The following is a 26946-nucleotide window of genomic DNA, read 5'->3' on the forward strand; positions in this document are numbered from 1 at the left end:
TGTACAGCTATCAGTATGTGTTTTGCAGTCCGCAAATTGCAGATCTGCAAAACACAGATTGCGGCCTTTTGCAGAACACACACGGCTATCCCTTTGATAGAGATGCCTATTCTTGTCTGCAATTACAAACAAGAATAGGACATGCAGAACGGAAGTACCGTGTGCTGTCTGCATCTTTTGTGTCCCCATTGAAATGAATGGGTCCGCATCAGTTCTGCATGCGGTTCCGTGGGGTTTCTCTCTGTGCCTCTGCACCGCAAAATAATTTTTTTGCAGTGCCGACAGATCTGTCTGCGGAATCCACACAGATGTTACTGTGCATTGGGAATCACAAATTGCGGCCCCCAGTGTATGGAACAGCCGAGCAATGGCTGTGTGCATGAGGCCTTACATAGAGGATGCTATCAATCACTGATATTGCCTCCCCTGTGAACAATTAAGTCAGAAATAGCAATATAAAAAGATTTAGGCTACTTTCACATCTTCGTTTTTGCTGGATCTGTCATGGATCAGCAAAACCGCTTCCATCATGATAATGCAACCACCTACATCTGTTATGAATTGATCCAGTTGTACTATGTATAAAATAGCCATGACGCATCAGTCTCTAAAACCATTGTAAGTCAATAGGTGACAGATCCGTTTTCTTTTGTGTCAGAGAAAACGGATCTGTCACCATTGACTTACATTGTGAGTCATGACAGATCCGTCTTGCTCTGCATCCCAGGACGCACTCAAAAGTGATGCTTAGTTCTATTTTGTGTGCGTCATGGGAACGCAATGAAACAGAATGGAATACAATCTGGTGCACTCCGTTCCCTTCAGTTCAATTAAGTCCCCATTTACAAAGAATTGGGACAAAACTGAAGCGTTTTCCCCCGCTATTGAGATCCTATGACAGATCTCAATAGCGGAAAGAGAACGCGCAGGTGTGAAACTAGCCTTAAATGTATAAATTACAAGTATTACTTAATCTTTTCCCCCAAACTATAAATCTATTTGCTCAGCTCCCCCTGCAATATAACATGTTGCCTGCAGATTACATTGGATTTTGTGTTGCAGATTACATAGCATTTTGTGATGTTCCCCAAACACATATATTTTGCGGTGACACGTCTTTTCTCAGAGATCTTCATATCATACAAAATATGACTCACATGTCATCTGTTTTTTGGTGTAAAATGTCACATGAAATTCAACACAAGATATTTTGTGACATTTGCCTAGGTAAGCCACTTGACACCACTTTTTATAGTGTGCTATGTTTAGTACAAGGAATAGTTTTCCACCACTTTTAGACTAGATTTATAATTTTAAAATGTCACAAAAAACAACTATGCCAGGCAATGCAGTTGTGTCAAATACATGAACACTGGGTGTCATTTCATAAATTTGGCACAATCGCTCAATGCAAAAACAGACTTAGAAGTGACATCAGTTAACCATGTTCCGCCTCCTGCTCCTACAGCCCAACTCCACTGCCACCCTCCATTACGCTCACCTCATTTGAAGTACACTCTGTTCGCATCTACTCTCCCTCCAACCTCCAAGTAGCTGTCATTTACCGCCCCCCAGGCCCAGCCACCATCTTTCTTGACCACTTTAACACCTGCCTCCTACATTTTCTTTCTGCCGACATCCCCACTATCATCATGGGTGACTTCAACATCCCTATTGACACCTGCCACTCAGGCGCCTCTAAACTCCTATCACTCTCTTCCTCCTTCGGCCTCTCACAATGGTCTTCCGCTTCCACCCACAGAGATGGTCAGACTCTGGATCTGATTTTTCCCGCCTCTGCTCCCTATCTAACCTTTCTAATTCGCCTCTCCCCCATCCGACCACAACCTACTCACCTTCTCTTCACTCGTCTCTTCTGCTGCTCCTCCAGTCCACATACTAACACATCCCAGCAGGAACCTTAAACATCTCAACTTTCACTTGCTTTCTGACTCTCTTGCTCCACTCTTTACCATTTGTTCCCTCCAAGACCCAGATACTGCCACCACCCTTTATAACACCACAATAAGTACAGCTTTGGACATTGTTGCCCCCCTCACACAAAACAAAACCCGAAAAATCAACAGACAACCCTGGCACACCAACCTGACAAAAAAACTCAGACAAGCTTCCAGCGCTGCTGAGCGCTGATGGAAAAAATCCCAGTCTAAGGATCATTTCACCACATACAAGCAATCCCTCTTCATTTTCAAATCCTCACTCACTGATGCAAAAGAGGCCTACTTCTCATCTCTCATATCTTCCCTGTCCCACAGCCCTAAACAACTTTTTAACACTTTTACCTCCCTTCTCTGTCCCCCAGCGCCCCCACCCTCTCATCTCCTCTCAGCTGAGGACTTTGCCACATACTTCAAACAAAAGATAGTCAACATCAGAGAAAGCTTCAGTGCACAGTCCCCACAGACCCTCTGCACAACTGCTCAGTCCTCTTCTCCCAAAACCTGCTTCTCCACCATTACAGAAGAAAAACTCTCCACTCTACTTTCCAGATAACATCTCACCACCTGTGCACTTGACCCAATCCCATCCCACCTCATTCCTAACTTCACCACAGTGTTTATCCTAGCCCTTACACATCTCTTCAACCTATCACTAACCTCTAGTGTCTTCCCCTCTGGTTTTAAACATGCTACCATTACACCCATCCTCAAAAAGCCTTCACTTGACCCATCTTCTCTGTCCAGTTATTGCCCCATATCACTTCTTCCATATGCCTCAAAGCTACTTGAGCAACATGTCCATTCTGAATTGTCCTCTCATCTCTCCTCCTGCACCCTCTTGGACCGGCTACAATCTGGCTTCTGGCCCCACCACTCAATTGAGACTGCCCTCACCAAAGTCATCAATGACCTACTAACAGCTAAAACCAAAAAACATTACTCTGTCCTCCTTCTCATTGACCTGTCCTCTGCCTTTGACACTGTCGACCACTCCCTTCTGTTACAAACTCTCTCATCTCTTGGCCACACTGACCTAGCCCTCTCCTGGATCACATCATACCTCACAGACCGGACATTTAGCATCTCCCACTCTCACACCACCTCCTGGTCTCATTACCTCTCTGTTTATGTCCGGCAAGGCTCTGTCCAAGGACCCCTGCTCTTCTCTATCTACACTTTCGGCCTGGGACAGCCCATGAATTTCAGCATCACTTTTATGCTGACGACACACAAATCTACCTCTCTGGTCCAGAAATCACCACCTTACTATCCAGAATCCCACAATGCCTATCTTCCATATCCACCTTCTTCTCCTCTTGCTTTCTAAAACCTAATATGGATAGTAACATAGTACATAAGGCTGAAAAAAGACATTTGTCCATCCAGTTCAACCTGTCATCCTGCAAGTTGATCCAGAGGAAGGCAAAAAACCCCTGTGAGGTAGAAGCCAATTTTCCTCACTTAAGGGGAATAAAAATTCCTTCCCGACTCCAATCAGGCTAAAACAGAATTCATCATATTTCCCCCATCTTGCTTTCTATCACGATCAATGGCTGCACACTCTCCCCGGTCACCCAAGTCCACTGCCTTGGAGTGTCCTTGGATTTTGCCCTCTCCTTCCAACCACACATCCAAGCCCTTTTCACCACCTGCCGCCTCCAACTCAAAAACATCTCCCGCATCAGCGCTTTCCTCAACTTTGAGTCTGCAAAGATGCTTGTACATGCCCTCATCATCTCCCGCCTAGACTACTGCAACATCCTCCTCTCTGGCCTTCCATCTACCACTCTGGCACCCTTCCAATCTATCCTCAACTCTGCTGCCTGACTAATCCACCTCTCACCCTGTTACTCCACTGCCTCTCCCCTCTGCCAATCCCTTCACTGGCTTCCCATTGCCCAGTGAACTCAGTTCAAAATACTAACAACTACATACAAAGCTGTCCACAATCTGTCCCCTCCTTACATCTCTGAGCTACTTTCCCGAAACATCCCTACACACAATCTCCGATCCTCACAAGACCTCCTTCTCTCCTCTCCTCTTATCAACTCTTCCCACAATCGTCTACAAGATTTATCCCGTGCATCTCCCACACTCTGGAACTCGCTACCCCAACATATCAGACTCTCACCTTCAGTGGAATCCTTCAAAAGAAACCTGAAAATCCACCTCTTTTGACAAGCCTACAACCAGTAACCCTGCTGCCTCTATACCGCCATGACCAACTTTATCCTCACCTACTGTGTCCTTCTCCCATACCATGTAGATTGTAAGCCCTCACGGGCAGGGCCCTCTCTCCTTCTGTACCAGTTTGTAACTTGTCTTGTTTATGATTAGTGCAATTGTCTGTATTATGTATGTATACCCCTTTTCATATGCAGGGCCGGCCTTAGGTGTTCAGGCGCCCTGTGCGAGATAATCTTGTGGCGCCCCCCCCCCCCCCACCGTTTCACCTAAACATACACAAAGAGGAAATCAATCTTTGTAACAAACAGTCTCCCAGTCTCTCCCTCATTTCTTCAATCCAAGTCTTTGTTTGGCCCCCTCTAGACAATTTCAGGCACACCATATGCCGCCTTCACCCCCTTCACCAAAACCCTTGGCCACTCCTTCAATAAAAACCCTGCCCCCTTCATCAGACACTGGCCCCCCTTCAACAGATACTGCCTCTATTTATCAGACCTTGTCCCCTTCATCAATCCCCAGGCTGCACCCCTTCATCAACCATTTGCACCCCTTAATCAGACCCCTGCTCCCCTTAATCATACCCTGTCACCCATACCTAGTCCCCTGCCCCCCTTAATCGTACCCAGTGTCAACCAGAGCCAGTCCCCTGCCCCCTTAATCATACCCTGTCACCCTTACTCAGTCCCCTGCCTTTCTTAATCATACCCAGTGTCACCTATAGCCAGTCTCCTGCCCCCTTAATCATATCCTGTCACCTTTGCCCAGTCCCCTGCCCCCCTTAATCATACCCAGTGTCTGTCACCCACCTTATCCAGTCCCCTGCCCCCTCAATTAGACCCTTCACCCCCTAATCATACTCAGTGTCACCCATATAGCCAGTCCCCTGCCGCAGGGTCTAATTAAGGGGGGCAACTGGGCAGGGGACTACTGGATAAGGGTGACAGACACTGCGGTATGATTAAGGGGGCAGGGGACTGGACCTAAATAAGGTGGGTGACAGTCACTGGGTATGATTAAGGGGGCAGGGGACTGGCAAAGGCCTAAGGGTGACACTGGGTATGATTAAGCCGCAAGGGACTGGCTATATGGGTGACACTGGGTATGATTAGGGGTGAAGGGTCTAATTGAGGGGGCAGGGGACTGGATAAGGGGGGTGACAGACACTGGGTATGATTAAGGGGCAGGGGACTGGCTTCGGTTGACACTGGGTATGATTAAGAATGGCAGGGGACTGGGTAAAGGTGACAGGGTATGATTAGGGGGGCAGGAAACTGGGTAAGGGTGACACTGGGTATAATTAAGAGCCTTAATCATACCCTGTCACCTTTACCAAGTCCCCTACCCCCCTTAATCATACCCAGTGTCAACCAAAGCCACTCCCCTGCCCCTTAATCATACCCAGTGTCACCCTTAGCCCTTATCCAGTCCCCTGCCCCCTTAATCATACCCAGTGACTGTCACCCACCTTATCCAGATCCAGTCCCCTGCCCCCTTAATCATACCGCAGTGTCTGTCACCCTTATCCAGCAGTCCCCTGCCCGGCTGCCCCCCTTAATTAGACCCTGCCCCCAGGCCCCATTTAATGAAAGTCTTAAAGATATTTGGTTTAAAAAAAAAAAAAAAACAATAAGAACAGCCAGGTAGGTACTTACTGACACTGTCTGTCTTCCGCGACTGCTCCCTGCCCCCTGTCTACAGAGGCGCACCGCCGGTCCGGCCGCAGTCACACATTGAGCCCAGGCCCCGAATGTTTTAACCTAGCGACGCCCCTGCCGCTAACACAATCTCGGGTCGGGCCGGCTGGCTGCTGTAGCCTGTGTAAGAGAGAGTAGAGAGTGACCGACTGCGAGCTGTGTCGGCCGCCGGGCGCCCCTGTTGCCATGGCGCCCTGTGCGGCCGCACAGCTCGCACACCCCAAAGGCTGGCCCTGTTCATCTGTACAGCACTATGGAATGAATGGTGCTTTAATAATAAATAATAATAATAATACTGGAAGCACCTGTTCCTCTAGATGTCAGCCCTTGAATATCAAACATACACTTAGCAGCTGCTCTGAACCCATGGGGGGGGGGGGGGGGGGGATTTTAAAATGAAAGGAATATATGAAGTCAGCTTTAATTGAGTCTGCACATTTGAGTACTTTATGATACATTTATCAAATGTCACATATTGTTTGATAAACCTAACACTTTGTCTAGAAAAGCTACTCCGGTTTTCCTACTCCACCCTCCCACTGGAATGAGACTCCGACTTTTAAAAAAGTCTCAATGAGAAATCTGGAGTGAAACTCATTAACATAGCCAACCAAGCCCACTTTTCTACTCATATTTTAAAACTGAAGTGAGTGGTGTAAAACTGTAAAAAGTCTAAAAAAATGTTGCGCAAGCGAGTTCATAAAGTGTCAAAAGCCTTATTTTGTGACTTTTTGAAGCCAGAATTCTGGAGTGAAGGTAAAATAAATCTGCCCCATAGTTTTATGCAGTCATGGCTGAAAGGATTGGCACCACTGAAATTTTTCCAGAAAATGAAGTATTTCTTTCAGAAAATTATTGCAATTACACATGTTTTGTCATACAAATGTTTATTTTCTTTGTATATATTGGAACCACACAAAAAACTGAGAAAAAAATGCTAAAAAATATATAATTTCACACAAAACTCAAAAATAGGCTGGACAAATGTACTTAATATTTCTGATGCACACCCTTTGGAAGAAATAACTGAAATCAATTGCTTCCTATAATCATCAACAAGCATCCTACACCTCTCAACTGGAATTTTGGACCACTCTTCTTTTGCAAACTGCTCCACGTCTCTCATATTTGAAAGGTGCCTTCTCCCAACAGCAATTTTAAGATCTCTCCACTGTTCAATAAGATTTAGATCCAGACTCGCTGACCACTGCAGAACTCTCCAGCGCTTAGCTATAGTGCCATGGGTTGTGAACTTCTTGATTATGTTGACACTGTGGGCAAAGGAACATCAAGATCTCTGGAGAAGGACTTGTGACCTTGAGATTGTTGATATTTTTCCACAATTTTGGTTCTCAGGTACTCAGACAGTTCTCCTCTTTCTGTGCTCCATGCTTAGTGCGGAACACGAAAGGACGCCTCCGGATTCATATGAAGATCCTCTAAAACTTCTCCTTTATTTGTAAGTAATAATAACAGCAGACATATCCACCAGTACACAAGTTCAGTTGACGCGTTTCGGAACTACGTCCTTAGTCATTGTGTACTGGTGGATATGTCTGCTGTTATTATTACTTACAAATAAAGGAGAAGTTTTAGAGGATCTTCATATGAATCCGGAGCCGTCCTTTCGCATTTTGCTTATTGCAGCGGGGTCACACCCCTAGGCTCTTGGTATCGACCAAAGAGGTGAGCTGGAACAAGTTTGTGTGCTTAGTGCGGAACACACAGACACAGATTGAGTCAACTTCTCCCCTTTTTATATGTTTTCAGGTGTGATTTTTATATTGCCCACACCTGTTACTTGTGAGTTTGAATGAGCATCACATGCTTGAAGCAAAGTTGTTTACCCACAATTGTGAAAAGGTGCCATCAATTTTGTCTGACCCATTTTTGGAGTTTTGTGTGAAATTATGTCCAATTTGGCTTTTTTCCCTCATTTTTTTTTTTGTGTTTTTTTGAGTACATTACATTATGAGTTCAAGTTTATTACAAAGGAAATTAATCCATCTGCCATGCCTTCAGGGCCAATTACTGATAGCCCTATGTATGGTTAAGTATTTACATGTGAACCCAGGTATGGCTTCATGGTTTATTGCTGATTTACTACAACGTCATACAACTACAAGACATAATATTTAGTTTAAACCAAACAATCTGACTTTTGCACTTTGGATTTCTATGAGGTACTCAGGGTTGGACTGGCCCACCAGAGTACCAGAGGATTCTCTGGTGGTCCCAGACTCTGATGCCATAGTGGGCCCCCCCAAAAAAAAATCACTTGTCATTAGGGTCTATTTCTTGGATCCAAAACCTATTAAAATGTATTGATAGTATATGAGTTGGGCCTCAAGAATAATTTCCTAAAACTAAAATGTCCAAAACTGGAGGTACTGTGTTGTCATGGAGACCTTATGATATTATGTCAGCAATCATATGAATCTTCACATATGAATACATATATGCCATAGTTTAAGCTAGATAGGCTATAGATAGTCACTTTACTGTTTATGTATTTTTTTGGTAGGCATAGCCTGCTTGTTTACATCAATTGGTGCAATTTAGAAATGCAAATTTCAGTAAAATTTTTGTGGCATTATGCTACATTGTACTGTGTTTCAGAACAGAATGGCTGCGGATCCAATATACTCAGTTATAGCTAATGTTAGCAGATCTGTGTGCATGTGTATGCATGCACTTTTAGCACTTTTTTTTATATTTATATGGGTGAATACCATACTTTGTATCACTGCAATATAAAGCAATGAATATTATTAATGGATGACTTATTGTATGACTGTCATGGAACCATGAACCAGACGTACAACAAGTGATGAGTGGAAATAAGAAGGCTTTATTGAAAATAAAGCTGTAAGGCAAAAGTCCAAACGGATGGCTAAACCGAAGCAGGGTCTTGCGAAACCAGAGATCAGGAACCAGAAGGGTAGTCAGATGAAGCCAGGATCAGGAATCAGCAGGGTAGTCAGACGAAGCCAGGATCAGGAACCAGAAGCAGCAGCAGTCTTAGAAGCATGTGAGCACAGGGGGACCAAGCAAGGAACTGAAGCCACAGACCTCCTATATATATGAGCTAGGCATGCAGCTCCTCCCAGTGGGAAGGAGGAGCCGCAGGGTGGGAGGCTACAAGAAACCCAGAAACCAAGATGGCCGCCAGCACATGTCAAACGAAGGAGAACAGCAAGGAGGTAAGACCATGACAGTACCTCCCCCTCAAGGGCCCCTCCTCCGCGGAGTAAGGAACGGTTTCTGAGGGAAGCGTGCGTGGAAGGCTCGGAGCAAGGCAGGAGCATGGACATCTGCGGAGGGAACCCAGGAACGCTCCTCTGGACCATAACCACGCCAATGGACCAAAAACTGCACCCGGCCGCGGACCAGGCGTGAGTCCAGGATATTGCTCACCTCATACTCCTCACGATTGCCCACTTGGACCGGACGAGGCCGAGGAAGTGAAACGATTACACACCAGTGGCTTCAACAGGGAGACATGAAACACGTTGGAGATCCGCATGCCAGGAGGAAGTGCAAGGGCATAGGCTACCGGGTTTACCCTGCGAAGCACTCGGAAGGGACCAACAAAGCGAGGCGCCAGCTTGGGAGTGGGCACTCGAAGGTTGAGGTTGCGGGTGGACAACCATACGCGGTCTCCGACCTGGTAGGAAGGAGCGGGCGCTCGTCTGCGATCAGCCTGGAGTCTCTGGCGCTGCGCAGAGACCTCAAGGGACCTCTGGATCTGTACCCAAGAAGCACGTAGGACGGAAAGGTGATCCTCCACAGCCGGAATATCCTGGGGAGAGAATACCTCCGGTAACACGGCAGGTTGAAACCCATAATTGGCCATGAAGGGAGACGTCCCAGAGGAAGAGTTCACCGCCGTGTTCCTGGCAAACTCAGCCCAAGGCAGGAGGTCAACCCAATTGTCTTGGTGATCGGAGACATAGCAACGAAGGAATTGCTCCAAGGCCTGATTGGATCGTTCTGCGGCCCCATTGGACTGAGGGTGGTAGGCCGAGGAGAAAGAGATGAATCCCCAACTGGGAGCAAAAGGCGCGCCAGAACCTGGACACAAACTGACTCCCCCGATCCGACACAATCTCCTTGGGCAAACCGTGCAACCGGAAGACCTCCCTGGCAAAAATCGAGGCCAACTCTTGTGCAGAGGGTAACTTCTTGAGAGGAACACAGTGGCACATTTTGGAAAACCGATCCACTATCATGAGAATGACCGTATGGCCTCGGGATGCAGGGAGGTCCACAATGAAATCCATCCCCAGGTGTGACCATGGACGCTCCCCGGTGGCTATGGGTTGCAAAAGGCCCAACGGAAGGTGCCGAGGGGACTTACTCTGGGCACAAACGGAGCATGCCGCTACATATGCGGCGATGTCGGAACGTAGAGAAGGCCACCAGAACAGACGTGAAACAGCCCAGGACAGCTGATTCTTTCCAGGATGCCCCGCGGCCTTGGAGTTATGGTAGGTTCGCAACAACCGAGTGCGCAACTCCTCAGGCACAAAACACCTGCCGTTGGGTCTCCCAGAGGGAGCACCAGATTGAGCCGCCAAAATCTGCTCACCCAGGGGAGAGGTCAGGCTGGTGCGAATGGCGGCCAGGATCTGATTCGGAGGTATGACCGTAGTCGGAATCGACTCCTCCCCGGACAGCTCGGAGTACTGCCGTGATAAGGCATCCGCTCTGATGTTCTTGGAACCGGGTAGGTAGGAGACCACGTAATTAAAACGTGACAAGAACAGAGCCCATCTGGCCTGACGTGGTGTCAATCTCTTGGCCTCAGAGAGGTAGGTCAGATTCTTGTGGTCCGTCAGGATGAGAACCGGAACCACCGAGCCCTCGAGCAAGTGCCTCCATTCTTTAAGGGCCTGCACGATGGCCAATAACTCCCTGTCACCAATCTGATAGTTGCACTCCGCGGAAGACAGTTTCCGGGAGTAAAACCCACAAGGAGACAGGAGGGCGCCTACTCCCGTCTCAGACGCGTCCACCTCGAGGACAAACGGCAACCCAGGGTTGGGATGCGACAGAATCGGAGCCGACACAAAGGCGGACTTTAGAGCCTCAAAAGCTCGGATGGCCTCGGGCGGCCAGACCTGGGGATTACTGCCCTTCCTGGTCAGATCCGTGAGAGGCTTGGCTAGCATGGAAAAGTCCCTTTTGAACTTCCGATAATAATTGGCGAAGCCCAAAAAGCGCTGCAGGGCACGAAGACCACTGGGCTGGGGCCACTGTAAGACAGCCGAAACCTTCTCAGGATCCATGGAGAACCCCTCAGCGGAAATGATGTAACCTAAGAAGGTTACCTGGGATCGGTGAAATTCGCATTTCTCAAGCTTACCGAACAGCTTGTTCTCTCGTAACCGTTGCAACACTCGTCTGACATCCAGAATGTGGGCCTCCATGGATTCAGAATATACCAAGATGTCATCCAAATAGACCACCACACACTGCTGCAACAGGTGACGGAAAACATCGTTGATGAATTCCTGGAAGACTGCGGGCGCATTGCACAACCCAAAGGGCATAACCAAGGATTCATAATGACCGGTCCTGGTGTTAAACGCGGTCTTCCACTCATCGCCCGCCTTGATCCTTACCAGGTTATATGCCGCCCTCAGGTCGAGTTTGGTAAAGACCGTAGCCCCTTTGAGGCGATCGAATAGCTCGGAAATCAAGGGTATCGGGTAAGCGTTCTTGATCGTGATGCGATTGAGACCCCTGTAATCGATGCAAGGCCTCAACTCACCGCCCCTGCCGGGGACGAGGATTTGCGAATGTGTCCGCGTGAAAGCGCCTCCCTCACGTACTCCTCCATGGCCTCATTCTCCGCTACCGACAGTGGATAGACTTTGCCACAAGGAGGAACGGCACCAGATTGTAACTCTATGGCACAATCGTGTGGGCGGTGCGGAGGTAGGGCAACCGCACGCACCTTATCGAATACATCCCGGTACTCCTCGTATTCAGGAGGCAACAGAGAGTCTGAGAAAGTACTCAGCAACTTGACAGGCCCATGGATGCAACTAGCCCCACACTGCGGTGACCACGAGAGGATCTCGGCCGATTTCCAATCGAAAGTCGGATTATGCTTCTGGAGCCAGGGGTACCCCAAGACCACCGAGTAGTGTGGAGACGAAATAACCTGGAGACAGACCGACTCTCTGTGAACGGCACCAATGGCCATCCCCACTGGAAGGGTCTCATGAGTCACGTGTGGCGGCAGAAGGGGTCTGCCGTCTATCGCCTCAAGAGCCAGTGGGGAACCTCGAGGCTGCAGAGGAATGGAATTGGCGGCAGCGAACACACTATCAATGAACAAACCACCAGCACCAGAGTCCACCAACGCCTGGGTCGTCACCGAGCCCCCGACCCAGGAGAGGACAACAGTAATCAGTGGTTTGTCAACACGGGAAACCGGGGACGAGGAGACTCCACCCAAGATCTGCCCCCGACAGGATCTCAGGTGCGAGCGTTTCCCGGACGGTTCGGGCATGCCAACCGAAAATGCCCACCAAGACCACAGTACATGCATCGGCCCTCGCGTCTCCGGAGTACCCTCTCCCCCTCGGACAGGCGAGCAAACCCCAGCTGCATGGGTTCACCCCCAGACAAGTCATCCCCAGGAGGCGTGGGAGGAGAGGGAGGCACGGGTGGGACAGCAAACGTAGGCGCCAATCTGTTAGAAGGCCTCCGCAGGCTCTCCTTAAAGGAAGGTCTCTCCCTGAGTCTGGTGTCAATCAAAATCAGGAAAGAAATAAGAGACTCGAGCTCCACTGGTAGGTCCTTAGCTGCAACCTCATCCTTCAAGGCATCCGAGAGACCATGAGAGAAAGCAGCGACCAGAGCCTCATTATTCCAGCCCACCTCTGCTGCCAGGGTACGAAACTCAATGGCGTATTCAGCTACGGATCGTGAACCCTGTCTGATGGACATAAGGAGCTTCGCAGCAGAGGCAGCACGAGCCGGCACATCGAATACCTTCCGAAGAGAAGCAACAAAACCGGAAAACTCGGCAACCACCGGATTGTTGTTCTCCCATAAAGGGCTGGCCCAGGCCAAGGCCTTGTCCGAGAGCAGCGAGATCAAGAAGCCCACCTTTGATCTCTCAGTAGGAAAGGCATGTGGCAGCAACTTGAAGTAAATGCCCACCTGGTTAAGGAAACCTCGGCACTGAGTTGGCTCTCCCCCAAAGTGCTGTGGAAGGGGGGCAGAACCGGTCATACCCCGAAACACCGCAGGCGCAGCAACAGGTGTCGGGGTAGACTCTGGCGCAACAACCGGAGCGGCAGTAGGAGCGGGCCCAGGAGCGACAACCGACCCATCGGCAACGGAAGCTAAATGAGCCGTGCGTTCAAGCAGGGTTTGCAACGCCACAGCGAACCGACCCAACAGGTGATCCTGCTGATCAAGTCTGGCAACCAGCGTAGGTAGCGAGGATGGCCCTGTACCGACAGAATTCATGGCTTGGTCCTAATGTCATGGAACCATGAACCAGACGTACAACAAGTGATGAGTGGAAATAAGAAGGCTTTATTGAAAATAAAGCTGTAAGGCAAAAGTCCAAACGGATGGCTAAACCGAAGCAGGGTCTTGCGAAACCAGAGATCAGGAACCAGAAGGGTAGTCAGATGAAGCCAGGATCAGGAATCAGCAGGGTAGTCAGACGAAGCCAGGATCAGGAACCAGAAGCAGCAGCAGTCTTAGAAGCATGTGAGCACAGGGGGACCAAGCAAGGAACTGAAGCCACAGACCTCCTATATATATGAGCTAGGCATGCAGCTCCTCCCAGTGGGAAGGAGGAGCCGCAGGGTGGGAGGCTACAAGAAACCCAGAAACCAAGATGGCCGCCAGCACATGTCAAACGAAGGAGAACAGCAAGGAGGTAAGAGCATGACAATGACTTAGGCCTCATGCACACGACCGTTGTGTGCATCCGTGGCCGTTGTGCCGCTTTCCGTTTGTTTTCGCGGACACATTGACTTTCAATGGGTCCATGGAAAAATCGGAAAATGCACCATTTGGCAGCCGCATCCGTGATCCGTGTTTCCTGGCCGTGAAAAAAATAGGACCTGTCTTATTTTTTTCACGGCCAACGGTTCACGGACCCATTCAAGTCAATGGGTCCGTGAAAAATCACGGATGCACACAAGATTGTCATCCGCGTCCGTGTCCGTGATCCGTGTCCGTTTTTTCCTATCATTTCAATGGCAAACTTGACTTAGATTTATTTTTCATTTTTCATGTCCGTGGATCCTCCAAAAAAAACGGTCACGGACCTACGGACCCCGTTTTTGCGGACCTTAAAAAAAAAACGGTCGTCGGCATGAGGCCTTACCTCTATAATGAGCAATGTCACTTCCTTTATGTATAAATACCTACCATTTGCACTTGTAACGCTGGAGAAATGTGTCATTGAGTTTGGGCTAAAACATTCCTATGGGTGAATAAAGCGGTCACCTTTTTCATTTGAGAGAAAATGGGCTCTCATTTCAATGATAAAGTACTGGGCGGGCTCCGACTCTATTGGTCAGCTTAATCCTCAACTCTGCCCTTCACAGTCCCATTACCAGAGCTAACCACCATTATTGGGTGGCAGCATAAAATATCCTCCCCAAATGTCTCCACCAATAGTCCTCGGACGCCATGCATCTCAGGACTCATTTCATTTGGAGATACAATCTCCCCACCCTCATGCTTTCCAGACCTCTCTGGAAAGCCAGGGACGGGACCAAGCTGGTAGTGTGCTCCATTTACATCCATCGTGGAGCGAACAGTCCCATAATACGATCCAAGATGGCTGCGCATTCCATGCACAGCGATCGTGGAACGCACAGGCCCAATATCAGCAGGAGGCTCAGTGCGCCAGATAGATCAAACTGGAAGCGCAAACCACGCATCCAAAGGCACAAGGTTCCCAGTATTTCGGGTTCCCAGTATACTGGGTTCCCAGAATTCCCCATAGTGCCCCCACCCCCTACTGCACTATAATGGGGGATATCAGGGGATACCACCCCAGGACCATTATATAAATAAAGCCCGGTGGTACTACACATACAGGGGACACCATATAGGGACTATTTTGTGACTTTTCATGGTCCCATTTAATAAATAAGTTTTGGCGCATGTGATATACTGCACAAGTACGTGTATGGTGCTGCAGGGTACAAATAGGGGAGAGTGACACCACTTTTATTATATGCTGGTTGTTAATACTCTGGTTAGGACAAACCAGATTGAGACATTGTATGTTGTGTCAAAAGGTGATAGGGCTGTATAAGGACAGGTACGTGGACAGAGTGCACCTACCTTTAAGGTGCATCTCTGGGCTGAGCAGTATTTGTAAGGGCATAAACAGGACAGACATATTATATCTTGATTATCTGTCCCAGATGTATTTTATTGTCCTCATTTTTTGCTAACCGTCCATTGTATTTGACAGCTTTTTGTACTATAGTTATAATTTTGTATTTTAATTGTATGTAAATTAAAGGTTAAGTTTTAGGAAGTTGCCCTCAGTTATTTATTATCTCTCATTGAAGACCCTGAACCAGTCTTTTGAACATTTTTTCACCCATCACTGCTTTTGTTGGTACTGCTCACTTTTTCTTTTTCCCTAGATAGATAGATAGATAGATAGATAGATAGATATGAGATAACGATATATAAGATAGATGATAGACAGATTGATAGATAATGACTAATTTCTTGTTCTTCAGGTTACAGTGAAGTACATTCAGAAGAATGGTGCTGTTATTCCGGTCCGGGTACATACTATTGTGATATCAGTGCAGCATGATGAGACCATCTCTTTGAGTGACATGCAGGATGCCTTAAAGGAAAAAGTTATAAAGACTGTTGTTCCTGCCAAGTACCTGGATGAGAAGACAATATACCATTTACAGCCAAGTGGCCGCTTTGTCATTGGTGGTCCTCAGGTAACTGTATTATCTTTATTCTGAATATGCCTACAACAACATATAAATTGATTTCTGTCTGTTACGACAAGGACAGTGAACCCTAAGGCTAGAACTCAGCCCGCTTTCCCTACCTACTTGCAGTACAAGCCATAGCTAGCTAGACCATAACTGGTTGAGGATCCTTATGCTGTTTAAGTCCAGAGATGGACAAACAAAAGTCGTACATAAATGGGTCAGAACCAGACAAGCTATGCAGTACCAAAAAAGAAACAGAAAGTGGTGAGAAGACAAGCCAGGCTCAGAGGAATGAGCAATCCAATAAGCACAGGAACAAGGAACCAAGAGCACAGCTAGTGATTCAAAGAGTATCACTGGAACTGGTATATGGCCAGGAAGGGATTTAAATAGAGCGCTGGGTCCCAGTATCAGAACCTGATAGGTCCATGACTCTGAGCTCCATTAGTCAGAAACACTAGTACACAGTAATAGAACAGCTGAGCAATCAGCCCATTGCTAATCTTCCCCAGCACATGCCCGCTGCAGGGAGAAGCAACGCATTGCATCCTGTTGCTAAGGATGCTGTTACGTCACCAGGGGGCGTGGCTCAGCAGCGCATCTCTCCCAGCACGGCCAGGATCACGCCGCTGGAGCCCAGACAGGTAAGTTTCTTAGATTGTCACTTCCTTTTTGTTCTCTCATTTGTCCTTTTTTTTTATTCCTTATCTGTTCTATGTAATGGAAGGGTGTTCAATATTTTACAGGGTGATGCTGGTGTCACAGGTCGTAAAATTATTGTAGATACATATGGAGGATGGGGCGCCCACGGTGGAGGAGCTTTTTCAGGGAAAGACTATACAAAAGTAGATCGTTCCGCTGCCTATGCTGCTCGCTGGGTTGCTAAATCTTTGGTGCATGCCAAGCTCTGCCATCGTGTCTTGGTTCAGGTATGATTTCTTTTCTTTTTTTTTCTACTAAAATAACATTAAAGATATGTTCACATGGGATGGATGCTGTGCAGATTTTCAGTCTGAATTTTGCAGGGGGAAAATCCACTCTGTATAATTGGGGTCATTTATCAAACTTGTTTAAAGTAGAACTGGCTTAGTTGCCCATAGCAACCAATCAGATTCCATCTTTCATTTTTGACATCTCCTTTGGAAAATGAAAGATAGAATCTGATTGGTTGCTATGGGCAATTAAGCCAGTTCTACTTTACACCAGTTTGATAAATGACCCTATATGTATTTACCAAAGCTTATCCAAACATTATTAAAAAATCTGTACAGAATCCCAGTGAAGATTGACCTGCAATACAGATTTTAGCTCACAGTCATGCTAATTTAGGCCTCATGCACACAACCGTTATGGGCATCCGTGGCCGTTGTGCCGTTTTCCGTTCTTTTTGCGGACCCATTGACTTTCAATGGGTCAGTGGAAAAATCTGAAAATGCACCGTTTGGCAGCCGCAACCGTGATCCGTGTTTCCCGTCCGTCAAAAAAATAGGACCTGTCCGATTTTTTTGACAGAGAACGATTCACGGACCCATTCAAGTCAATGGGTCCGTGAAAAAACACGGATGCACACAAGATTGGCATCCACGTCCGTGGTCCGTGGCCGTAGGCTACTTTCACACAGACGGATCCACAGATCCGTCTGCATAAAAGCTTTTTCAGAGCTGAGTTTTCACTTTGTGAAAACTCAGATCCGACAGTATATTCTAACACAGAGGCGTTCCCATAGTGATGAGGACGCTTCTAGTTAGAATATACTTTGAACTGTGTACATGACTGCTCCCTGCTGCCTGGCAGCACCCGATCTCTTACAGGGGGCTGTGATCCGCACAATTAACCCCTCAGGTGCTGCACTCGAGGGGTTAATTGTGCGTATCATAGCCCTCTGTTAGAGATCATGTGCTGCCAGGCAGGAGGGGGCACCCCCCTCCCTCCCCAGTTTTAAATTCATTGGTGGCAAGTGGACACCCCCTCCCTCCCTTGTATTTAACACATTGGTGGCTAGTGCGGCCGCCCCCCCCTCCCCTGTAGTACTGTAGATTCATTGGTGGCCAGTGGGCCCCCCCCCTCATAATTGAAATCTCCCCCCTATCATTGGTGGCAGGAGCTCCTCCTACTGGTAAGTGACAGGTTTGTGCTATAAGCAATGCGCCGCTCAGACCTTTCACTTACCAGTAGGAGGAGCTCCCGGCCGGTCACAGACATCGCAGCTCGCAGGTAAGTATAAATTCTAAAAAATGCTAAGTAACCATGGCAACCAGGACTGCAGTAGCGTCCTGGTTGCCATGGTTACCGATCGGAGCCCCAGCGATTTAACTGGGACTCCGATCGGTACTCTCCGCTGCCACCAATGATGGGCGGGATATTTTAATTAGGAGGGGGAGGGAGGGGGGGCCCACTGGCCACCAATGAATCTACAGTACTACAGGGGAGGGAGGGGGTGCCGGCCTCACTGGCCACCAATTTGTTAACTACAGGGGAGGGAGGGGGGCCGGCGGCACTGGCCACCAATGTGTTAACTACAGGGGAGGGAGGGGGAGCCGGCGGCACTGGCCACCAATGTGTTAACTACAGTGGAGGGAGGGGGGGCCGGCCGCACTGGCAATTAATGTGTTAACTACAGGGGAGGGAGGGGGGGCCGCACTGGCCACCAATGAGTTAAATACAGGGGGGGAGGGGGGGTCTGCCCCCTGCTGCCTGGCAGCACCTGCCAGGCAGCAGGGGGCAGTCATGTACACAGTTCTTTTAGTATATTCTAACTTGAAGCGTCCCCATCACCATGGGAACGCCTCTGTGTTAGAATATACTGTCGGATCTGAGTTTCACGATCTAACTCAAATCCGATGGTATATTCTAACATAGAGGCGTTCCCACGGTGATGGTTTCACTCCTGACTTTACATTGAAAGTCAACGGGGGACGGATCCGTTTGCAATTGCACCATATTGTGTCAACGTCAAATGGATCCGTCCCCATTGACTTGCATTATAATTCAGGACAGATCCGTTTGGCTCCGCACGGCCAGACGGACACCAAAACGACTTTTTTTCATGTCCGTGGATCCTCCAAAAATGAAGGAAGACCCACGGATGAAAAAAAGGTCACGGATCCCGGACCTACGGACCCCGTTTTTGCGGACCTTAAAAAAAAACGGTCGTGTGCATGAGGCCTTATGTTTTCATGACGGATTTCACCCTTTGCAGTGTATCCGGGGGTTATATCCAAAACTAAATCTGTGATACAATCACCATATTCCTCATGCAGATTTTGCAGTGGATTCGTTTTGGATTTTGTTGTGGGTTCATGGCAAAATCCAAGTTAGATTTATTTCCCACTCAATTTACATCCCATGTCGATTACCCTGATAGTTTACCTAAGCAACCACTTAGAGAATAAAAATTATGTCATTTTATATTGTTTCACTAGGTGTCTTATGCCATTGGGGTGGCTTACCCTTTATCAGTTTCACTGTTCACTTATGGGACCTCTGAAAAAACTGAGAAAGAGCTGTTGGACATTGTCAATAAGAACTTTGATCTGCGACCTGGAGTCATTGTCAGGTAAAATGAATAAAGCATGGCTTTATTAATTTTTCATTCTCAATTTACTAATGCTGCCATTAACCACCTCCCGACCATGTAACGCACGGATGCGTCCGGGAGGCGGTCGATTCATACCTCCTGGACGCATCCGTGTGTCATCTCGCGAGAGGCGAGATTTCCTGTGAACGCACGCACACAGGCGCGCGCATTCACAGGAACGATAGGTAAGCGAGTGGATCTCCAGCCTGCCAGCGGCGATCGTTCGCTGGCAGGCTGGAGATGCGATTTTTTTTAACCCCTAACAGGTATATTAGACCCTGTTTTGATAACAGCGTCTAATATACCTGCTACCTGGTCCTCTGGTGGTCCCTTTTGCTTGGATCGACCACCAGAGGACACAGGTAGCTCAGTAAAGTAGCACCAAACACCACTACACTACACCCCCCTGTCACTTATTAACCCCTTATGAACCCCTGATCACCCCTGATCACTCATATAGACTCCCTGATCACCCCCTGTCATTGATCACCCCCCTGTCATTGATCACCCCCCTGTAAGGCTCCATTCAGACATCCGTATGATTTTTACGGATCCACGGATACATGGATCGGATCCGCAAAACACATACGGACGTCTGAATGGAGCCTTACAGGGGTGTGATCAATGACAGGGGGGTGATCACCCATATGGACTCCCTGATCACCCCCTGTCATTGATCACCCCCCTGTCATTGATCACCCCCCTGTAAGGCTCCATTCAGACGTCCGTATGATTTTTACGGATCCACGGATACATGGATCGGATCCGCAAAACACATACGGACGTCTGAATGGAGCCTTACAGGGGGGTGATCAGCCATATAGACTCCCTGATCACCCCCTGTCATTGATCACCCCCCTGTAAGGCTCCATTCAGACGTCCGTATGATTTTTAAGGATCCACAGATATATGGATCGGATCCGCAAAACACATACGGACGTCTGAATGGAGCCTTACAGGGGGGTGATCAATGACAGGGGGGTGATCAATGACAGGGGGGTGATCAATGACAGGGGGTGATCAGGGAGTCTATATGGGTGATCACCCCCCTGTCATTGATCACACCCCTGTAAGGCTCCATTCAGACGTCCGTATGTGTTTTGCGGATCCGGATTTCACAGGCCATTTTTTACACATTTTGATTTCAAACTACTTACCACACATTAGGGCCCCTAGAATGCCAGGGCAGTATAACTACCCCACAAGTGACCCCATTTTGGAAAGAAGACACCCCAAGGTATTCCGTGAGGGGCATGGCGAGTTCCTAGAATTTTTTTATTTTTTGGTCACAAGTTAGTGGAAAATGATGATTTGTTTTAGTTTTATTTTTTTCTTACAAAGTCTCATATTCCACTAACTTGTGACAAAAAATAAAAAATTCTAGGAACTCCCTATGCCCCTCACGGAATACCTTGGGGTGTCTTCTTTCCAAAATGGGGTCACTTGTGGGGTAGTTATACTGCCCTGGCAATTTAGGGGCCCTAATGCGTGCAAAGTAGTTTGAAATCAAAATCTGTAAAAAATGGCCGGTGAAATCCTAAAGGTGCTCTTTGGAATGTGGGCCCCTTTGCCCACCTAGGCTGCAAAAAAGTGTCACACATCTGGTATCGCCGTACTCAGAAGAAGTTGGGCAATGTGTTTTGGGGTGTCATTTTACATATAACCATGCTGGGTGAGATAAATATCTTGGTCCAATGCCAACTTTGTATAAAAAAATTGGAAAAGTTGTCTTTTGCCAAGATATTTCTCTCACCCAGCATGGGTATATGTAAAATGACACCCCAAAACACATTCCCCAACTTCTCCTGAAGTTGGTACGGCGATACCCCAGATGTGTGACACTTTTTTGCAGCCTAGGTGGGCAAAGGGGCACACATTCCAAAGAGCACCTTTCGGATTTCACCAGTCATTTTTTACAGATTTTGATTTCAAACTACTTCTCACACATATGGGCCCCTAGAATGCCAGGGCAGTATAACTACGCCACAAGTGACCCCATTTTGGAAAGAAGACACCCCAAGGTATTTTGTGATGGGCATAGTGAGTTCATGGAAGTTTTTATTTTTTGTCACAAGTTAGTGGAATATGAGACTTTGTAAGAAAAAATAAATAAATAAATAAATCATCATTTTCCGCTAACCTGTGACAAAAAATAAAAAGTTTTATGAACTCACTATGCACATCAGTGAATACCTTAGGGTGTCTACTTTCCGAAATGGGGTCATTTGTGGGGTTTTTCTACTGTTTGGGCATTGTAGAAATTCAGGAAACATGACAGGTGCTCAGAAAGTCAGAGCTGCTTCAAAAAGCGAAAATTCACATTTTTGTACCATAGTTTGTAAACGCTATAACTTTTACCCAAACCATTTTTTTTTACCCAAACAATTTTTTTTTATTAAAGACATGTAGAAAAAAAAAAATTGCGAAAAATTTATATATGGATGTCGTTTTTTTGGCAAAATTTTACAGCTGAAAGTGAAAAATTTCATTTTTTTGCAAAAAAACGTAAAATTTCGATTAATAACAAAAAAAGTTAAAATGTCAGCAGCAATGAAATACCACCAAATGAAAGCTCTATTAGTGAGAAGAAAAGGAGGTAAAATTCATTTGGGTGGTAAGTTGCATGACCGAGAAATAAACAGTGAAAGTAGTGTAGTGCAGAAGTGTAAAAAGTGGCCTGGTCATTAAGGGTGTTTCAGCTAGGGGGGTTGAAGTGGTTAAAAGGGTTGTCTGGGTTCAGAGCTGAACCCGGACATACCCAGAATTTCACCCAGGCAGCCCCCCCTGATGTTAGCATCGGAGCATTTCAAGGGCTTTTTTTTATTTGCAATAACACACTGCTAGGCAGAAGCTTCCGCCCTGCAGTGTGTTCAGTGACGTCACCAGCTCTGATGGGCCGGCTTTAGCAGTGCCCTAGCCGTTTTACAGGCTAGGGCATTGCTAAAACCCGCCCATCAGTGTCAGTGACGTCACCGGGCTCACTGCTAGGCAGAAGCCTCCACTTGGCAACCCTATGAGAGCTCTGAACCCGGACAACACCTTTAATAATGGAGCCCAGTTAGAAAATGACACAGAAATAGCTATTTTCACTTGTCTGGTTTAAATAGGATGGTCAGACACACTATGGGTGCTTTTGTTGCAGAAAATTTCAACAACTGAAACGTACATCTTCCAATGGAGCACACTATGATGTTTTTTTCTGTCTGATAGAAAACAACTCTGTATGCACTTAAGGAAATTAGAATTATACCCTGGTATGGTAAATAACCCTGTTATGATAAAAACTGTATACACTACAGCCAGGTGTATGAGGTCTAAATGGAATAGCAGAGCTGGCAAAAAATATAAAAAAGTCTATCTATATGTAAAGGATGCAACCGATGGCTTGTACAGTAAAATCTATCTATATAGTATATACACACAAAAGAAGAAGCTGAAATATAATGAAATACAGCAGTCTTTTGACATGTACATTTCATATCTGTCTACAGGGATCTTGATTTGAAGAAGCCAATATACCAGAGCACAGCATGTTATGGCCATTTTGGCAGAGATGGATTTCCCTGGGAAGTTCCAAAGGAATTGGTGTTTTAACCAGAGATAAAGGAAAAGATACTATTGTGTAGGACTTAGGACAACATTCTTCTTCTGGAATTCCGACTTAACCATTACTTAACTGTCTTGATGACATTGTGGAAAATACCATTAGGCAACAGCAATGAATAGAAAGCAAAAAGTTGAAAGCCAAGTGCAAGCAGCTATTTTCTATATTAACTCACACTCTACTGTGCTGCGAAATTAGCTTTTCTATTATCTGCTTACATGTAGCTAATGCTCAGTGCATAGAATTAACCACTTTATATGACCTAATAATGGTTCATTTTGAGTCTTCTACACAAGACTTTAAAAATGTCTGAGAAAATGATGCATGTTACAAATTGTAAAATAATCTTAAAAAAAAATGTAAAACTAATGAAATATACAGCTTTAAAAAAAAAAACTGGAAAAAAAATGTGTGAACAAGAAACTGTTAGCTATAAAATTCATTAGCCTAAGTTGGCCATACACATTAGATAAATGTTGTCTGATTCTGCTGATTTCAGTGGGACCTGCCAACCGTCTAATTTGTTTTGGAGCCTCCTGACTCTCCCCTGAAAGTAGATGTCAATGTAGATATGAAGGATGTCAAGTGCTAGATACGGCAGGGGCGGACACAGGTAGCAGAGGGCCTCTGTGCAAAGAATGTGCCTTTTCCCCCGCCCAACCACACGTGCAAAAAATAAACATAGGCCATAGATAAAGATTAATACAATGATGTGCGGCCTCAGAAGGGACCCCAATTTGTCATCTCCCCCCACTCCTACAGGGAGAGGAGGGGGTGATCAGGGGCATCAAAGATGGTGGAGACCCTTTAGATACTGTGTTGCATATTAATGCCCCCCTTAATGCAACCACATAGTAATTTTTGACCCTTTGTGCCAGCACATAGTAGTTATGCCCAGATATGTGCCCCCTTCACAGTAGCTATTGACAGATATGTGCCCCCTCGCATTAGTTATGCCCAGATATGTGCCCCCTTCACAGTAGCTATTGACAGATATGTGCCCCCTCGCATTAGTTATGCCAGATATGTGCCCCTTCACAGTAGTTATGCCAAGATATGTGCCCCCTTCAGAGTAGTTATGACCAGATACGTGCCCACCACAGTAGTTATGTTCAGATATGTGCCCCTCACAGTAGTTTTGCCAGATTAGGTGTCCCCCTCCCAGTAATTATGATGCCAGATACAGTGGATATAAAAAAGTCTACACACCCCTATTTAAATGTCAGGTTTCTGTGCTGCAAAAAAATGAGACAAAGATAAATCATTTCAGAACTTTTTCCACCTTTAATGTGACCTATAAACTGTACCAGTCATTTAAAAAACAAACTGAAATCTTTTAGGTGGAGGGAATAAAATAATAATAATAATAATGTGGTGGCATAAGTGTGTAACTGGGGATGTAGCTGTGTTCAGAATTAAGCAATCACATTTAAAATCATGTTAAATAAGCGTCAGCATACACCTGCCATCATATAGTGCCTCTGATTAACCCCAAATAAAGTTCAGCTGCTCTAGTTGGTCTTTCCTGAAATGTTCTTAGTCGCATCAAAAGCCATGGTCCACAGAGAGCTTCCAAAGCATCAGAGGGATCTCATTGTTAAAAGGTATTAGTCAGGAGAAGGGTACAAAATAAGGCATTAAATATACCATGGAACACAGTGTAGAAAATATGGCACAACAGTGACATTACTAAGAACTGGATGTCCCTCCAAAATGAAAGAAAAGACGAGAAGAAAACTGGTCTGGGAGGCTACCAAGAGGCCTACAGCAACATTACAGGAATATCTGGCAAGTACTGGCTGTGTGGTACATGTGACAACAATCTCCCGTATTCTTCATGTCTGGGCTATGGGGTAGAGTGGCAAGACAAAAGCCTCTTCTTACGAAGAAAAACATCCAAACCAGGCTACATTTTGCAAAACACATCTAAAGTTTCCCAAAAGCATGTGGGAAAAGGTGTTATGGTCTGATGAAACCAAAGTTGAACTTTTTGGCCATAATTCCCAAAAATATGTTTGGTGCAAAAACAACACTGCACATCACCAAAAGATTACCATACCCACAGTGAAGCATGGTGGTGGCAGCATCATGCTTTGGGGCTGTTTTTCGTCACCTGGAACTGAGTCCTTAGTTAAGCTAGAGGGAATTATGAACAGTTTCAAATACCAGTCAATATTGGTGCAAAACCTTCAGGCTTCTGCTATGACAATGACCCAAATCATACATCCAAATCAACAAAGGAATGGCTTCACCAGAAGAAGATTAAAGTTTTGGAATGGTCCAGCCAGAGCCTAGACCTGAAGAGGGCTGTGCACAGGAGAGATGCCTTCGCAATCTGAAAGATTTGGAGTGTTTTTGCAAAGTAGAGTGGGCAAATCTTGCCAAGTCAAAAGGTGCCATGCTGATAGAATCATACCCAAAAAGACTGAGTGCTGTAATAAAATCAAAAGGTGCAACAAAGTATTAGTTTAAGCGTGTGCACACTTATGCAACCATATTATTATATTTTTATATTTTTTCTTCCCTCCACCTAAAAGATTTCAGTTTGTTTTTCAATTGAGTGGTACTGTTTATAGGTCACATTAAAGGTGGGAAAAGTTCGGAAATGATTTATCTTTGTCTCATTTTTTTACAGCACAGAAACCTGACATTTTAACAGGGGTGTGTAGACTTTTTATATTCACTGTATGTGCCCCCTCACAGTAATTATGCCCAGATATGAGCCACTCCACAGTAGTTATGCCCAGATATGTGCCCCTTCACAGTAGTTATGCCCAGGTATGTGTCCCCTTCACAGTAGTTATTTCCAGATATGTGCCCACCACAGTAGTTTTGTCCAGATATGTGCTCCTTACCGTAGTTATGGCCAGATATGTGCCCCTCAAAGTAGTTATGCCAGATTATTTGCCCCACACCGAAGTTATGCCAGATTGTGTCCCCTCACAGTAGTTATGCCAGATATGTGCCCCTCTCACAGTAGTTATGCCAGATTATGTGCCCCCTCACAGTAATTGTGACAGATTATATGCCCCTGCCAGTAATTATGCTAGATATGTGCCCCCCTCACAGTAGTTATGCCCAGATATGTGCCAACTTCACAGTAGTTATGCCAGATTATGTGCCCTCCTCACAGTAGTTATATCCAGATATTTGCTCCCTCACAGTAGTTATGGCCAGATATGTGCCCCCTCACAATAGTTATGGCCAGATATTTGCCCCTCACAGTAGTTATGGCCAGATATGTGCTTCCTCACAGTAGTTATGCCAAGATATGTGCTCCCTTACAGTAGTTATGGACAAATATGTACCCCATCACAGTGGTTATGGCCAAATATGTGCCCCCTCACAGTAGTTGTGACCAGATATGTGCCCCTCACAGTAGTTATTGCCAGATATATACACCTCCACACACAGACCTGTTGAAATGAATAGGTCAGAATTCAATCTGGATGATATGTATTTAGAATGGCAGTGGATGCGCCGAAGTTATGGAGAGGCCTGTGCCTCTTTATGACTTTGGCAGAACCACTGGCAGTTAAGGGTGTTATTAAAACCGGTGTCTAAAATGCCGGTCTTAATAAATGACCCCCCGAGTGTTTGGGCAAAACTTTAAAACCAATTTACACGACATAGACCATATGTATTTTGTGATCTGCAAATTATGGATGACGCCCATGTGCCATCTGCATTTTTTTGCAGATCCATTAACTAGCCTGCATGTTGCGGACCAGTATAGGACATGTTACATTTTTTATCCTTTGCGGAACAGACATACAGATGTGGAAAGCAAATTACTTCTATGTGCTTTCTGCATCTGTATGTCCGTTCTGCACAAGATGGAAAATGTGACACGTCCTATATTTCTCTGCAAAATGCGGACCGTGGATCCATTTAAGTTAATGGACCGCATTCATATCTTGCTGATCCGGGGACCACAAACTACATTAGATCTTGTTAATGT

At 46.3% G+C, this 26946-nt stretch overlaps 1 protein-coding gene across 1 annotated transcript in view; it reads left to right on the forward strand.

Annotated features, from left to right (window-relative positions):
- The window catches only part of MAT1A (methionine adenosyltransferase 1A), a 131240-nt gene extending 106959 nt beyond the window's left edge, over positions 1-24281 (forward strand). Inside the window, exons 6-9 of the mRNA XM_044298147.1 lie at positions 15589-15807; positions 16551-16733; positions 19227-19360; positions 22873-24281. Of these exons, the coding sequence (XP_044154082.1) occupies positions 15589-15807; positions 16551-16733; positions 19227-19360; positions 22873-22975 (639 nt within the window). The 3' untranslated portion in view covers positions 22976-24281. The remainder of the gene's footprint in view (positions 1-15588; positions 15808-16550; positions 16734-19226; positions 19361-22872) is intronic.
- Positions 24282-26946: the final 2665 nt, after the last annotated feature.

The sequence above is a fragment of the Bufo gargarizans genome, chromosome 6 (genome assembly GCF_014858855.1).
Source record: "Bufo gargarizans isolate SCDJY-AF-19 chromosome 6, ASM1485885v1, whole genome shotgun sequence".
NCBI lineage: Eukaryota > Metazoa > Chordata > Amphibia > Anura > Bufonidae > Bufo > Bufo gargarizans.